General features: G+C 33.4%; 1 protein-coding gene across 3 annotated transcripts in view; it reads left to right on the top strand.

Moving 5' to 3' along the window:
- The window catches only part of Kcnt2 (potassium sodium-activated channel subfamily T member 2), a 367,931-nt gene that overhangs the window by 234,759 nt on the left and 115,564 nt on the right, over positions 1-17,608 (top strand). For all 3 annotated transcript variants that reach the window (XR_009057124.1, XM_057769358.1, XM_057769359.1), the window contains exon 13: positions 3,626-3,734. Coding sequence is in view for 2 of the 3 variants with exons in the window: in XM_057769358.1 (XP_057625341.1) it covers positions 3,626-3,734 (109 nt within the window). In the remaining variant the exon portion in view is untranslated. The remainder of the gene's footprint in view (positions 1-3,625; positions 3,735-17,608) is intronic.

Genomic DNA, 17,608 nt, shown 5'->3' with positions numbered 1-17,608 from the left:
GTGCAAACACAAAATCAGTGAACAGGACAAAAAAGAGCACATTTCTGGCCTCTTGAGTTTCCTCTCTCCATGATTTGACAAATAGCAATCAGTAGTGTAACAACTAAATTTGGTAAATTCATTATAAATGACAAATAGAAAGAATAAAAAATGAATAACAGCTAACGGGGATGAGGGGAAGGCAAATGCCAAGGAAAGAAAAAATTAAGCAAAACAAATAAACACAAAACATTACTATGTTTTAAGAGCAGAATTATTTTCAAGGATAATTTCTGAGCTAATTTTCACATGGAATTCATGATATTTTGGTCCAAGGTTAGACATTATTAATATATTACCTATATAAGGAACTTCTGATTTTATTTTAATCTTATAGGTAAAATATCCATGAAAAATAAAAATACAACAGCCTGAATTTTGACAGTTAACTGAGGTCTGAAACATATTTACAAGTAAGTGAGAAACTGCTGCTCTCTGCCATATGGGAGTCGAAAGTTCTGGGAAAGCATTCCCACGCAAATTTTTAAAGCTCTGAACAAGATACACAAAGCAATTATTTTCAGACAGAACAACATGAGCGCAGTGAAAATGTGATCTATAAGAAGAAGGGAAACAGCATGATCAGCCGCAAAACAGGCTCTACTTTACTCAGATGTATACATACATACATACATACATACATGTACAAATAAACATATGCATGTAGATCATTGCAGTTTCACTGAATTGAGAAAACAGAAGACAAATATTCATTTTCAGAGTAAGCAGGTGAAAAAAAAGGAATTTGTAGGAAAAAAAAGATATATTAAAAACCCTCTTAATCTACTCTGGGGTCCTTAAGCTACTTGGCTGCTTAACATGTTCACATACAATTGATAAGAGTACATGGAGCTAAGCAAAGGAAAATAATTCCAGAGAAAAACATGCACAAAATAAGAACCAAATCTTTTGTGCATTTAGAAAAAAATATATTAAGGGCATGTAATGGAAGGATCTTATTGAATGCCTCAGTAATTATTAGGAACTCCAGAGAGGCCACTTCAAAAATATGGACATAAGCCAATTCCAAAGTGCAGAAAATACTGACAAATGAAATGTGATCAGTTAGGGTACAAACATTTACGGACACCCTGTCAAGCCTTCACATCTCCAGACCTCCATATATCTATGTAGCGCCGCTCCTGGGATAAGTGGAAAAAGAACTATGTGCAAAGTTATTCCAGTTTCTAGCTACTTTGAGTAAAGAGATAATGCTTCTATGAACATAGTTGAGCAAATATTCTTGTGCTATGATAGAGTATCCTTTGGGTGTATACAGGAGTGATACAGCTGAGTCTTGAAGTAAATGTATTCCCTCCAGCTCCCCCACTCACCTCCCCCTTCCTCTGCAATCCTAAGAGAGAGAGCAGGGTACCCTGCCCTGTGGAAAGTCCAAGGCCCTCCCCACTTCATCCATGCTTAAGAAGGTATGTATCCAAATAGAATAGGATTCCAAAAAGCCAGTACATGCAGCATAGACAAATCCCAATGCCATTATCATTGGCTTCTCAGTCTTCCCCAATTGTCAGCCACATTCAGGGGATCCAGTTTGCTCATTCTGTCCCAGTCCAGCTGGATTTGGTGAGCATCAATTAGCTCAAGCACACTAACTCAGTGAGTGGACCAACCCCTAGTGGTCCTGACTTCCTTGCTAGTTCAACTCCTTAGCCAATGGCCAGCTTCTTAAAGATCTTTTTATAGACTATTTGTTTCCTTTATTGCGATGATGTGTGATTGAAATGTGTCTGCATTTTCTACATGAAAATTCTGATTTACCCAGTCCAATTAGATACTGAGGGACACACAGCTTAAATCATTGTAAAATAACATAAAATAAAATAAATTGAAAAATATATTGCTATGTATTTTTTATTATGGTTCTGTTATATTTGGGTTTAAATTTTGTGTTTCTAATGAAGGAAAACATCATAACTCGATTATTTATAATGTTGTAACCTCAAAATCATTCTATATTAAATAATTGATATTCATTTGAGAGTCATTAGTAGTGTTGTTAGTGTTCTCAAGAATTGTACGTGCTCATGGAGATGCCTGTGTGCCCTGATGCCATGCTGTCCTAGTGTTAACCAGCTTTTGTGTAAGTTGCATTCACTGTTTTGTTCAAGCTGCTACAGTCCCAGAGCAGAATAAAATGCATCACTCATAAGTAGCAGATTAAGGAAGCCTGAGGTCAAAGTGCAAGCATATCCAGTGTCTGACTAAAAGTGACTTTTTGGTTCCTAGTAAATGTGTTCTTGGCTAAATAACAAGTTGTTTGAAGGGGTCCTGGGAGGCTTCTAGGTTTTCTTTTTAAAAAACTCTACCTTTTCTTTATAAGAATGCCATTGATGGGAGGGGACCTAAGGACTTTTTAAGGTCCCATGTCCTGATGAACTCAGAGAATTAAAAAAGCAACATAAATACCCTGGGTTGAGATCACAAAAATAAAGTAAAATAAAAAGTCTGTATCAGTTACCAAGTATTGACAACAGGCTCTCCTTTCTGTATTGCCATATTCAACCCACTATATCTACTTGTATCACACATTGATGGTAGAGGTTATTTTCATCTTCTTTGTCTTAGAAACAACTGATGAATTGAATTTTCTTTATTTCCACTGTCCACTAAGGCAGCTCCTAGTCATCTGTGGCTCTAAATATGTGATGGGTGGCTAGTGTATCTAAAGAAATTCATTTACTTTAGTTAAACTTGAACATCAATATGAAGCTATTGACTACTAAAAAGCAATGCTAACCCACAACATCCATTTCTAGAAACTGCCTTGTAATAAGACATCTTATTTTCTATTAATCTGCCCTAAATTTATACAATTGATTATTGCAAGATTTTTACATTGAAAATGTATTTGCAATTTGATTTTTGTAGCATCCTTACATTCCCAATACATTTTATTCCAACTGTTTCTCATCACTGTACACACACACGTATGCACATATACACTGTTGAACATAAGAATAGAATAAATGTTTTAACTTTTACTGTTGTATGAACAATCTGATATGTTTTCTGCTTGGGTTGTCACTGTAGTTGCTTACTTTGTTTGCTTCAAAGTTTCAAATAAATTTATATGAGAAATTCCTATTGTTTATGTGGGGATTGTCATTATGACTAATACTGTACCCATTCTTTTATGATTCTGGCTATGATTAATATCGTTTAGCAACTATTCTCTCAGTCTCTCATGTTCTACCATTTAGTATTGCTGATTAAATTAGAAATTAGATCCTATATGTAAATAGTAAGTGTTCTCAAAAAGAAAATTTCAGCTAAACATGGTGGTAAAAGATTGTAATCACAGTTTTGAGATAGAAGTAGAAATATTAGAAGTTCAAATCCATACCCATGTGCATAGTAAGTTTGAATACAGTGTGAAATATAGGAGACACTGACCCAAATCACCAAAACTAAAATTAAGATGATATCAGTAGTTTTCATATTTAAACTTTAACCATAGATGTGATTATCTGATAAATTAATTGCCTTACTATTCTTATTCTGTATTATCAATTTAATACTCTATTGCTAAATTTATTCTTAGGATATTTTGGATATCTTATCATTTCAGGATCATCAAACAATTTTGAGAGCATGGGCTGTGAAAGATTTTGCTCCAAATTGTCCTTTGTATGTTCAGATATTAAAACCTGAAAATAAATTCCACATTAAATTTGCAGGTAAGCTTTGGTCTTTACTGACAGTATTTGAATTCTTCCATTAAATTCCTCCAGACTCTTTTGCTATTTATTGTTTACATTTATAAAGTGAGTGACAATTCATTAACTCATGGTCCTGAAGGGCATAAAATACTTTATTTACTTAAAATACAAGAATTTCTAAGATGCAATAATATAATATTTGAGATGAATCTTTGCTTTTGACATTTAACTTGCTGTTTTTATCACAAGAGTTTCCCATGCATGTTTTTAAGTTTATTTGTATTTTTAAAAATAGCTGTGAATAAGTTTAATGTTCAGTTCTCTGCTGTATTTATTACTCAAAACACAAATTAACTTAATCTATAGTATATTGCAGTGTGATACATTAATATGCAATCTTTAATTTGAGTTATAGACTTAAAATAATTCAAACAAAATTTAAATCTTCGGTTTTGTGGCTTTAGAGACACCATTTTAAAAAGGTACATTGGTTAGCGAGATCATGCTTTGCATCATTAGTTAATTGAACAATAAAATTATATTTAATTATTTTTCCTAAATGCTTCTGTGGGAGAAAGGCACAATTTTGTGTCTGATCAATAATTCATGTACTGGGGCTGGAGAGATGGCTCAGTGGTTAAGAGCATTGCCTGTTCTTCCAAAGGTCCTGAGTTCAATTTCCAGCAACCACATGGTGGCTCACAACCATCTGTAATGAGGTCTGGTGCCCTCTTCTGGCCTGCAAGCATACACACAGACAGAATATTGTATACATAATAAATAATAAATATTAAAAAAAAAAGAATAAAGGCTCTTTGCTAAAAAAAAATAATTCATGTACTTTTCTACACAGGCATAATGGGCGTGTTCTATATTTTGTTTATTTTGTTTTAAGTACCTCAACAATCAAAGCTTAAATGATTATTAAACTGTAAGTCCTTTAAGCAACATGACACAAGTTATTTTGTACACAATGTGTCCACATAACTTAAATGCTAACTTGTTGGTCTATTATACTGAAATAAACATTATAAATTAATTTTAAATAATAAGAAACTAATGAGGTGGTGTTACCGAGTTAGTTCTACCAAGTCCTGACTGTATCACAAATGACTTAATCAGTTGCTTTTCAGAAAATGTATATAGGACAACATAAAACATCGGCTCTTTATGCTGTATATTATTACACTTTGTAAGATCTTTAGAAAATGCTCATTACAGGAGGTCTGATTGGAGTGGTCTGAGGTGGTGGTTCCAAGGCTAGCAAAGCTGAAAAATAGACATGAGAATCATTCAAGAAAGATGCCTTTGTGAGGGAAATGGAAAAGTATATGTGAAGTAGCTCATTAAGGGTTTTTCCATAATCCTGTTTGCAGTAAACGTTCATATTTTTAATTACTATTGATAAATTTAAAATAACATATTAGGGTAGCATTAATGAATGAGCAGTAATCAAAATGTTAAAGTTTTTAATCTGAATGTCAACATTTAAGACTTGAAAAGCTCAGGTATGCAAATTACTATTCAGAGTGATGCTTTCCTTTCTTACTGAAAAGTTGTCTCTGTTCCACCAAATAGGGTTAGTGGTGAGGATTAAAATATATTTGGAAAACTTAACTATCTATTGAATAATAATGGATTTAAATAATCAGGCAATAGCTGCAGGTAGTATGAAAAGCAACCCATAATTTTGAATGTGAGATAATACATACTCAGAGGCTATATCCACTCTTTTGCACTTTCCTTATACGTTCATCAATAATATGCTTCCCATAGATTGATCACATGTGTTGAAATAGTCTATAAGCAAATCAGGTGCTACAGAAACTATTTTGTTGATTTTCTTTCTGATATTTCATTTGACATTATGATTATAAACCTACCAAGAGGAGTCCATTATTTCAAAATTCTCTTCCAAGGGTTCATCTCAATAGTTCTTATTTTGACACATGTTGAAATTCTGCTTAACAGTGCTTTAAGATTTTTTATAGTTGAGATTACAACATTTCAGATGGGAGTCTTTTTACAGTATTAAAGATAAAAGCATTATAGTTTCACTAAAATGTCATAAAAATATTAAAGCTGATGTATGAAACTCACAAATTAGTATAATTCATTTCATATCTTAGCAAGAGTTTGAGAAGTAACACACTTTTCATAATAAAATTCAATGGATAAAACTGTCAGCTTAGATAGTATATTGCTAAAAAGATGGTCCCCAAGGAGCCAAACTTCATTCCACTAGAATGTGGTCTTTTAGCCTCTGTGCTACATGTGAAGATGCTCTGTTTAGTGCCTTGTATGAAAGGAAAGAAAGAGGAAATATAAGACCCACCCATCCTTGTGCCTAACGGGTATCTCCCAGCAGGTACCCCAATGTAGTAACTATTTTGGGCATATTTTCATATCTCCGATGTCCACTGGAACTTAACAGTTTCTTTGCTCAAATGAAGAAATGCTAACTTTCTTTTACAATCAATTTTTGAATATATTTTTCTTTTGGGGGTTATTTTTGTCAGATTTGTTAGGTTAAATTCAAATGATAATTTAGCTTTAGTTATGTTAAATCTATTTTCATTGAGAAAGGTTTTCAGTAATTTTGTATTGTGACAATTGGCGCTGAAGCCTATAACACAGATTATTGCAGCATTCTATAAATAAGAGTGATGGAGAATGTGGCTGTGTGACATCTTACATTGTCTATTTACTTCATGTTTACCCGATAATTCTAGTGAAGCCTCTCCTGATCAATATTCAATCTAACAGCATCCATAGAAAGTTTATGCCTCCATACTGTTGAGGATCTCAAAAATTACTTCTCTTCAGTTGAAAAACCCAGGTTGGCAAAATGCAAAAATAAAAGTTCAGATATAGACATACAACTACAAAACATTTAGTCATACTGAAATAAATCTCATGGTTGCCTTTTCTGTTTGCATTCCAAACTTATTTAAAAGCCTGGAAACGCATGTGCACAGACCAACGGACCCAGACAGACATACAGTCACAGACACACACAGAGACATACAGACATGGTACATACTATAAGAGGAACGAGCGAGAGAGGGAGAGAGGGAGAGAGCGAGTTGCTTATATTTGCTGCTAGAAAGCAGAAAACTTTGAATGAATTCCAATCAGCTTTACAAATACATTCTTTTACTCATGAGCTTCATCTACAAGAAGTTCTCTGTTTCTTAGGCTGATGAAGTTACTTGCCATTTAACTGCAAGGAGGATGAATGTTGTAGGATAGTGTTATAAGGATGAACTGCAGGTAAGCTTAGGGTAACTATCTAATCCCATTACCACCAGGAAAATGTTAGATGCTCTGCACACATTCATATCTCTTTTCTCATATCTCTTTTCTTTCTCATCTGATTTTAAATCAGAGAAAAGATTGCAAACTTAATTAGCTAATGAAATTATGAATTCTCCATAAAATTTATTTTTGATGTATTAAGATATTTTGTATGTAACATAATCTGACTGTAGTTAATGAATGAAAATCACACCCATATTTCTAAGTGTTTACTGAATGAAATACTTTCTACTTCGCAACTACAACAAATCTGAAGTATGAATCATTCACTACAGTTGTGGGAGTTAGCTCTCCACTAATTACAAAGCATAATTACAATAAGAAGTTAGATGTGAACAAAAGGAAATATACATTTAACAGTACTTTTGACAGTGTTATAAGCATGAATTTTTGTTAGCATGACTACACTTGCAAAGACATTACTGTAAATAATGCATGCGTACAACTCTTATGTTATGGAGAAATAGTTTGAGGATTATATTTCATCTTAGACATTATGTGGATTTTTTTCTTTTTGTGAACCCTTAGATGTTTCAGTACCTCACTTTTGCCCACGCAGAAAAGAGAGTGTGGAATATCTCCAAGCAATATAAATATTGGAAATTAACTTAGCTGTTTCTAAATAGCATATGGTTATGCAGGCTTGACTTTCTCCAAATGGTAAAGTGTGATATTTTCAAGCAGAGTGATTTCTCATTTCCCATGTCACACCCACATAGACATTATCTTAAACTTTGCTTCTGCAACCTGCTTAAGAACACAACGCCTTGAATGTCTGTACTTTCAAAATATAGAACATAAGAACTTTGAAATTCTTGATGTTTCTAGCTGGAACACTAACTATTCAACAGAAGGCCATGTTCAGTACTCTCTAGAGAATCTTTTGTTGTTTTGAAAAATTCAGCTTGCACTCTACTGGTTATTAAGTAACGAAAGTTTTTGTCCAGTCTATATTTGCTAATTCTTAGAAACTTGTTTTATTTGCTTAATCTTTCTGTGCATAAATACACCTACACAGACACACATACTACATACAGACACACATACCCACATGTTCAGATACATGTCTGTTAGACACACATGCCTACACACATATCTGCAAAGACACACATGCACAGGCACCCATATATAAACACACATAAACATATACACATAAATCCATGTATGAAAACAATAGATTCATACTTTAGCAAGATTCTCCAGAGAAGAAGGTTGTTCAACTTCATAGAGCTATACTAACAATTTTAATGTGTGAACAGATTAATAATACTATTTATCTAGTGCATATTCATGGTTTTAATATTTGCAATACACTCTTAATTCTACATTTTAAAATTCAGTATTTTCTGAACATTTCTTCTTGTAAATTTTTGTTAAATATTTTAAATTGAGATAGATTTAACCTTTGATATGTTCAGAACTCATGTACACCCTCAGTTTTCTACAGATTATAAACTTCATGTCTTATATAACCATGCCATGTTTTGTCTAAAAAATAAGTTATGATTATATAAGTTTTTAAAGTAAAATATATTCCTGGATATCATTTTGCTTGTCATTTCTTTAAAAGGAGAGCATTTTCTTTTCATCTTTGTGGACTTTGCAGTTTTGATAAATGTTTTATAAATTAACCATCTCTCTAACTAAGTTTTTTAACTCCTGAATAAATTGGTCTTGGAAAATAAGTTTATCAGGTAGTGTTTTTGTAGGCCACTTATAATTTAATTGACTTATAGAACTTTTATAATTCCTTTCTTACAATTTTCAAATGTTTGTATAATTCTCAGACACTCAAACTCTCATGAGGTTCTGTGCAGAGTAAAATATTTTGTCACATTTGGAAAATTACCAGTGTATTTTGTTCAGGGCTGAACTGCAATCTTCCGTTGTTGACTTCATTCTTTTCTTTGCATGCTTTGTAAAGAGTAGTTACTTGTTCTTTCTTTCTCCTTTATTTACTTGTTCAAAATGCATCTGGGATCCCTTATAAGAGAAATCTGTTGTCTCCACTAATGATAAGTGTGTACAGCATGATTAATAAGTGTGCATGTTGTGCTCTGTATTCGGAAGAAACTTTATTTCATTTTGCATCATACTCTAAAATTATGAGTGAGGTAAGATGTCTGGAAACTGTTTCTAGTCACTATCTCTTTGGAGACTTAACTCTGTCATGTCTCCATCTATATGTTTTAGTTTCTGTGGCTAATTCTTGATGATTTCTTCACATATTTTTTTTAACCCCAGGAAAACTCTTCGGGGTTAACAAACAGGATGTGAGAGACAGTATGAGATGTTTTATTAATGTATTACTGATTGTCTTGGACAATCTTATCATTCTTCAAAGACACTGAAAATTGTGACTTAATAATTATCATTTACTAACGAATGGGAATTTTTCTGGAAGCAATAAGAGGTTAACAACAGTCAGAGGAAAGCACATACAATTTAAACTAGATAAAAAACCTCACTCCAGGGAATATGGAGTGAAGTGGCGAGGTTAAAAAGCACTCCTGGGAGCAATTTTTTAGGAATCTATTATGGCTATTCAGGTGAAAGATGCTGAGAAATTTAATTGAGGTTGTGAAAATAAAAGAGAGATTGAGGACAGATTCATAAACCATTTCATTTATTTCTTCATCGATTGTGAGAACAGAGGAGAGTGGGGAAGCATTGTTTTTACTTTGCAACTATAAGATTTTAAATCTTTACAGTTGATAAGATTTCTACTCCTCATTTGGACTTTGGGAGCTCAGTCTTTTGCTCCAGTGTGGGTCTCTGCCTCTATCTCCATTCATTACCAGATGAAGGTTCATATCCAGGAGGATGACTATATGTTTTCCTTTGGGTTCATCTTCTTATTTAGCTTTTCTAGGATCATAAATTATAGGCTCAATGTCCTTTATTTATGGCTAGAAACCAATTATGAGTGAGTACATCCCATGTTCATCTTTTTGGGTCTGGGTTACCTCACTCAGTGTTTTCTATTTTCATCCATTTGCATGCAAAATTCAAGATGTCATTGTTTTTTTACCACTGAGTAGTATTCTAATAAGTATATATTCCACACTTTCTTCATCCATTTTTCCATTGAATGGGATCTAGGTTGTTTCCAGGTTCTGGCTATTACAAATAATGCTGCTATGAACATAGTTGAACAAATGTTTTTGTCATATGATAGGGCATCTCTTGTGTATATTCCCAAGAGTGGTATTGCTGGGTCTCGGGGCAGAGGGAGGGAGAACATGAGCAAGGAACTCAGGACTGCGAGGGGTGCACCCACTCACTGTGACATTGGGGCTGATCTATTGGGAGCTCACCAAGGCCAGTTGGACTGGGACTGAATAAGCATGGGATAAAACCAGACTCTCTCAACATGGCGAACAATGAGGGCTGATGAGAAGTAAGGACAATGGCACTGGGTTTTGTTTTGTTTTGTTTTGTTTATTTTTATTTTTTTCTTTTTTTTTTTTGGCACTGGGTTTTGATCCTACTGCATGAACTGGCTTTGTGGGAGCCTAACCTGTTTGGATGCTCACCTTCCTGGACCTGGATGGAGGGGGGAGGACCATGGACTTCCCACAGGGCAGGGAACCAGAGTGCTCTTCAGATTGGAGAGAGAGGGGGAATGGAGTGGGTGGAGGGGGAGAGGAGTGGGAGGAGGGGGAGAGGAGTGGGAGGAGGGGGAGAAGATTGGGAGGAGGGGGAGGGAAATGGGAGGCGGGGAGGAGGTGGAATTTTTTCAATAAAAAAAAATTCTAACAGATCTATTTGCTAGTTGATTAATAGCTGCTTCAGTGTCTCTACAATAGATTCTGTGAATCTGCTACGCTTCATCTGTCCATGGATTGTGCAATGCCTGACTCCCAGTGTGTTTTTACTGCATTAAACAGAAAACATAGAACTCTAATTAGGATATTTAGAGGTAATAGTATATAATTCCATACTATGTAATATAAGACACTTCAAAATGTATTAAGTAGTTTCTGTCTGGATGTACATGTTCAAAAAAAAGTTTCATGTTGAAATATACATGGAAGAATTCTAAAAGAATCCATAAGTAAGGCAAGGAGAACTGAAAAATAAATGTCTCCTGTGTATTTTTTTTGGATGTTAGTTTTTTACTCCATAAAGAGAAAAATTTGTAAAAACAACCAAGAATACACAGAAACACTTCAAAATGTATTAAGTAGTTTCTGTCTGGATGTACATGTTCAAAAAAGTTTCATGTTGAAATATACATGGAAGAATTCTAAAAAGAATCCATAAGTAAGGCAAGGAGAACTGAAAAATAAATGTCTCCTGTGTATTTTTTTTTGGATGTTAGTTTTTTACTCCATAAAGAGAAAAATCTGTGAAAACAACCAAGAATACGCAGAACTATCCCCAGAACTCAAGGAGGTCAGGGAGAATTTCACACTCAGAGACTTGATAGAAGGCACACTGGACATTTGGTAAAAGATGTGCCCAGAAACACTGAACGATACTTATAGTGAAGTTACTCTAAATTGATTTGTTTTATTTTTGCTTTAAGATGTATTTAAATACTATTCTAATGTCAATTTAAAATAATATAAATTAATTTTCCTTTAGTTTTGTAGTTTCTCATGAGTGGTTATCTGAGATCAAGACTGAGCAGTGGAAACATCTCATCTGAGGATAGACTTCATTTCCAATGTGGGCACTTGTTAGAAGGTAGTGGTTCTTGACCGATCTAGAACTGGGGATTCTTCTTCTAGAAGTAATATTTCATTCTCCACCATTTGGTCCATTCTAAAGATTTTAATTTGCTTTCTCAAGGCCACATGGTGATATCTATTGTAGCTTCAGCTCTTTAAAACTAGGGACTGGCAGTACCTTTTTAAGCTTCAATCCATTCATTTAACTGAAAGATAAATAACTTACCTTTGGTGTATAAATGTGCACCAAGATAATACATGCAGTGTCTGCTCTCAAGGATATTAGATAATATATGCATATTAGAGGGCCAGAATTTTTAATATCATATAAGAATTCTGTCAATCAATGAAGTGTCATTGCAGAGATCAAAAGTGAATATACAACAATTAAGAGTCAAGGCTTCAAGTTAATCTGATGGATTCTTCCAAAATAATTGACTACATTTTCAAAGAATAAAAATTAAATATAAATAGGTTATAAAGTAATATTCAAATAATTAATATGAAGTACTTTTGCCCACACAAGAACTTGTATACTTATTTCTCCAGCACTGCGGTGAACAGAGACACAGATTAGGGCCAACAGCCTATCTTTGGGTTCAGGAACAGACCCTATCTCAAAGGAAAATGGTGGAGTGATAGTTGACATCTTTTGACTTGCATAGGTGTGAAAATCCACAAATATATGTTTATATACCACCCACACTTACACATATACATGAACCCATACAGTGGCAAATTATAATCTTACTCTTCATATGAACCAATCTGAAAAAAATATTTCACAAATAAATATAAAATCATACATATGAGCATGAACATAAAAGAATACATTTTGAGCAAATGGTGTTTATTGCTCTAATGCAAGAAACTAAAATAATTAAAAATCAGATAAAATTTACCTCTTTATCATATTAAGATGGAAAATAAACTACATATAATAGTCTGAGATAATGTCTGCCTTTGTGGTTGAGCTGTGTTTCTTGTAAGCAGCAGAATGTTTGATCCTGCTATCGCATCCAATCTCTTAACCTGTGCCTGTTTATAGGTGAATTGAGACCGTTGATATTAAGTGATATTAATGACCAGTGGTTGTTAACTCTGGTTGTTTATTTATTTATTTTGGTGATAGAGTTTGTTTCCCTTCTTTGGGTTGTGCTTGTGGAGGGTTGTTAGGTGTCTTTGTTATTGTAGATGTTGTTGGGTTCTTTGGGTGGTGATTTTCCTTCTATTACTTTCTGTAAGGTTGCATTTGTGGCTATGTATTGTTTAAATTTGTTTTTATCCTGGAATATTTTGTTTTCTCCATTGATGGTGACAGAAAGTTTGGCTGAGTATAGTAGTCTTGGCTTGCATCCATGATCTCTTAGTTTCTGCAGCACATCTATCCAAGACCTTCTGGCTTTCAATTGTTTCCACAGAGAAGTCAGGTGTAATTCTAATAGGTTTACTTTTATGTTACTTGATCTTTTCCTTTGCCGCTCTTAATATTCTTTTTTTATTCTATATGTTTTGTGTTTTGATTATTATATGGCAAGGGGATGTTATTTTTTGATCCAGTCTATTCGGTGTTCTGTATGCTTCTTGTACCTTCATAGGAATATCCTTCTTTAGGGTGTGAAAGTTTTCTTCTATAATTTTGTTGAATATATTTTCTTTTGAACTGTAATTCTTCTTCTTCTACCCCTATTATTCTTAGGTTTGGTCTTTTCATGGTGTCCCAGATTTCCTGGCTGCTTTGTGTTAAGAATTTGTTGGATTTGCTGTTTCCTTTGATCAATGAGTTTATTTCCTCTATAGTATCTTCAGCATCTGATAGTCTTTCTTCTATCTCTTGTATTCTGTTGGTTATACTTGTCTCTGTAGTCCCTGTTTGATTACTCAGATTTTCCATATCCAGCCATCACTCGATTTGTGTTTTCTTCATTACTTCCATTTCAGTTTTCAAGTCTTGTACTGTTTCCATTACCTGTTTGATTGCTTTTTCTTGGTTTCCTAAGGTATCCTGGAGGGATTTATTAATTTCTTCAAACTTTTTGTTATACTTCTTATCCATTTCTTTAAAAGAGTTTTTCACATCCTGTTTAAGGGACTCTATCACTTTCATAATGTTATGTTTAAAGTCTATTTCTTCTACTTCTTCTGGATTAGGTTGTTCAAGTCCTCCTGTTGTATGTTCACTGGATTCTGGTGTTATCATGTTGTTTCTCAGATTGTTGGAGGAATTCTTACATTGGTGCCTGCCCATCTCTTCCTTCTAGTTTGTTTAGGAGAGTCTTGGCAGCTTGGTCTGATCTTATGAGATCTGAACTCAGTATCCCATCTTTTTCTTGTACTTTCTATTTCATTTGAAATAGTCTAAATGATTTTTTGACTTCATCAAAGCTCCTGATATAGTGTTTTAGAGGGTGTCTCAGAGACAAGTTTCACTTCACAGATATTTCCTGACTATTATTGATTATCATAAATGTCATACACACACTCACACATACACACACACACACACACACAAACACATGATGTTGGAGTCAGGCTTTCAGAGCTTTTATGGCAACTGAATATTGCCAAGATTCGATCCTCATCATTAGTGAGCAGTCTCCTCAGAAAACATCTAGAACAGTTTGCATTTTATGAGAATCATAGATGAATCTTTATGAAATTAACTGGGATTTGCATCAAACGTGTACTGATCACATTATGTTGGCAGGCTCTTCAAATTTCAAGCAAAAACAGCCCAGTTTTTTTTTTTAATGACAAGAACCTTGAATACATAGACTTGAACACATTCTCAATACAGATAGTCTATGCTCCTGGTTCCCTTGTATTTTGCCTAAGCATCTACAGTTTGTCACTTTGTTTAGACAACATTTTATGCAATTTTAAAATTTTTCTCTCTATGTAGCACAAGCAAAATTCCATATCTCTAGACCCCCTTTTCTCCCAACCCTCCCACTGGATTAGAGTTGTCTTCTCAGGCATATCAAGAAGGCCCTGCCTATTGTGGACTCATTTTCTTTATCAAATCACCTGCTGCTCTTGCAGATACGACTCATATTTCACTTACTTTCTAATTCCTAGTAACATGGGAAAGTATACAAAGAAATGTCTTAACTATGCATTTCAAGTATGAATTTGAATTTGTTTTACTCTAATGTTTTCTGATATATTTGTTTTCAATTATAGTTAAAGGAGTTCTCATTACCCTGTTGGATCATATTGGTTCAAAATATTTATGAAGTATTTTTGTTCCTTGATCTTCAGATTTTGTAGCTGGCTTTCATGAACAAGTATATATCTTTTGACCCTCTAATGTGACTACTGCAAAAATTACTTATATTGGTTTTTATTTCCTTTCTACTATTTTATCCTTAATTGTTCTTAGAATTTCGGTTTCCATCATTTATTTAATGCTTTTTTTTCTTTATTTCATCAAGGCATGCAAAATATCCATTATAAAATCTTTTGGGAACCTTTGCTACATATTTATTTATGTGTTATAAACTCCTCCATGAGATCTTTCAAAATATCTTTGATTCTGACACTTAAACAACCTTATTCCAGTTACAATTGCTATTGAAAATAATAAAATTAATTTCAAGAGCACATAAAATGATATTCCTCCCAATCATCCAGTACATGGTATGTGTCTGGGAAACTTAATGGTCATGCTTATATCATTCCCATTTAATAGCAGATGGTGCTAATGACCATCATACAAGGAGTTTTACCTGTCATATGCGTCAAATGAAGAATAACTGCTAAGCTTAGCTATCTCTTTGAATGTTTGACTGGTTAGATTTAAAGCTACTTAGAATTCTGTGTAGTTTGTAGCAGTAGTTTTAGTCAGTTTCAAATAAATTGGGTTATATTGCTTTTTTCAATATCTGATTTTATACCTGATCATTTTAACATATACTATGTAATAGAATATTGTAATATTTAAAAATATGTGTGTTTATATACATATATGTATATATATGCATTATCTATTATAAAGATGAAAATATTTTTATTATTATAATATGAAGCTTCAAGAACTTTATTTCATTGTACTATAGAATAATAAGGAAAATCTTTAGTTGGAAAATCAAGACGTTATATTTCTGAGGACCCGAGTTTTATCATAATATTAACATTAGATTTTAAAACTAATACATTAATACTATGATTAATTAGTATGGTTCATACAAAACTACAGATTTAAAATATTTAAACAATTATAAAAATGTAAATATCCTTTTAAATAAAGTATTAATGAACTAAAATGAACTAATTGGAAAGCCGTTTTAAAGAATTTTTGAAATTTAAAACTGAGAAGATTTTAATGTTTCTAATCAACATGTATGTATTTATAACTTGTGAGATTAAATGACAGAAAGATTTACTTAAATAAGTTTTTGCCATTTAGTGTTTGAATGTAGTCTATTAGTTGAACTGGCACAATTTATGATATGTGAATACACACAGTTATTTTTATTGATCAATGCAATAGGATTGAAATAAAATTTACAGAATTGCTGGATGTTATATGTTCTCGCCAGAAGAATATGTATGTTTCATAGCTCTCAATGCACTTACATTTAGAAGCAGAATCTATTAAGCAAGAAACATGAGAAATTTTACATTGCAGTCCATTCAATCACCATTTATAATAAGCTTTTACTCTGTGAAAGAAAATGAATAACATCGTTTTGTTTTGACTCTGTTTATGTTTCTGTCTAATATGTCTTTCCTAAAAGATGTTTGATTTCTATAATCAAAACTCAGGGCTGGGTTTGTTTAGTTAGTGTTTCTGTTTACTCCTTTCCAAAGAACTGTTACCTAGCAACTATATGGGGAAATCTTGCAGCTTTAAGTCATACAAAAGCATAGAAAATAAAATGATACAGACATTTACAAACACCTTACTGAAACATATTTGTCATAATTGCAAATAATGCATGACATTTTTGGAGGGAGGGTCTATGAGACGTCTTTGGTTAATTATTCAAAAAGATGTAATCTACTCCCTGGCACTGGAAGTTTTACTCGGTGGCATAAGATGTCTAGTTGGGACACTGTTTTCCCATTATCTGGTGACTACATTTAAATTACTTTCAGAGGCTGTAGTAGTAGGCACTAGTAGGTTTCCATGTCTTTTCAAAGTTACTTTGTATTAGTTGTCCCTCATCATATTCCCCTTGTTTACTCTGACCTATTTCTCTCCTCAATTATTCATACTACTATAGCTTCCTTTTGTCTCTTTATCACACTATATTATATTTACCTTACTTTGAAAGATTCTTCCTTTCACCTTGCTTTTTCTAAGCTATGTACCCTTTGCAGTTATTCGGATTTAAACACACATTTTTAAACTTTGCAAAAAAGCTGTGTTAAACTCTGTATTTTTGTGTCTAGAATTCCCTTCTAAGTCCTCTCAGGTTTAAGTAAATTTTAGTTGGACAAGTAATCGCCAATTTGTTGTAAGGTCTGCTTGTTGGTTCCTGGCAGCTCAGCCCCAAAATAAAGACACAGAAACGATGTTATTTAAAACATTGCTTGAACTATTAGCTATAACTTCTTATAGGCTAGCTCTTACATTTTAATTTAACCCATTTCTAGTAATATGTGTATTGCCATGTGGCTGTGGCTTACCGTATAAAGTTTGGTCTGGCCCCAGTAAGGCTAAAGGGCTTCTCTCAGACTCTGCTCTTCTTTCTCCCAGCATTCAGTTTAATTTCCCCTTGCCTAGCTCTGTTCCCCTATAGCTCTGCAATAGGCCCAAAGTAGTTGTTTATTGTCCAATGATATTCACAGCATACAGAGGGGAAACCCACATCACAAAATATTAATTCTACTGATTCACTAGCATAGGTGTTACTCCTCAAACTGTTCCACAAAATAGGAACAGAAGGAATA

This window comes from Chionomys nivalis, chromosome 5 (assembly GCF_950005125.1).
Source record: "Chionomys nivalis chromosome 5, mChiNiv1.1, whole genome shotgun sequence".
In the NCBI taxonomy this organism is placed as follows: domain Eukaryota; kingdom Metazoa; phylum Chordata; class Mammalia; order Rodentia; family Cricetidae; genus Chionomys; species Chionomys nivalis.
Note: the sequence above shows the minus strand (reverse complement) of the source record. Positions and strands in the feature narration are given on the sequence as shown.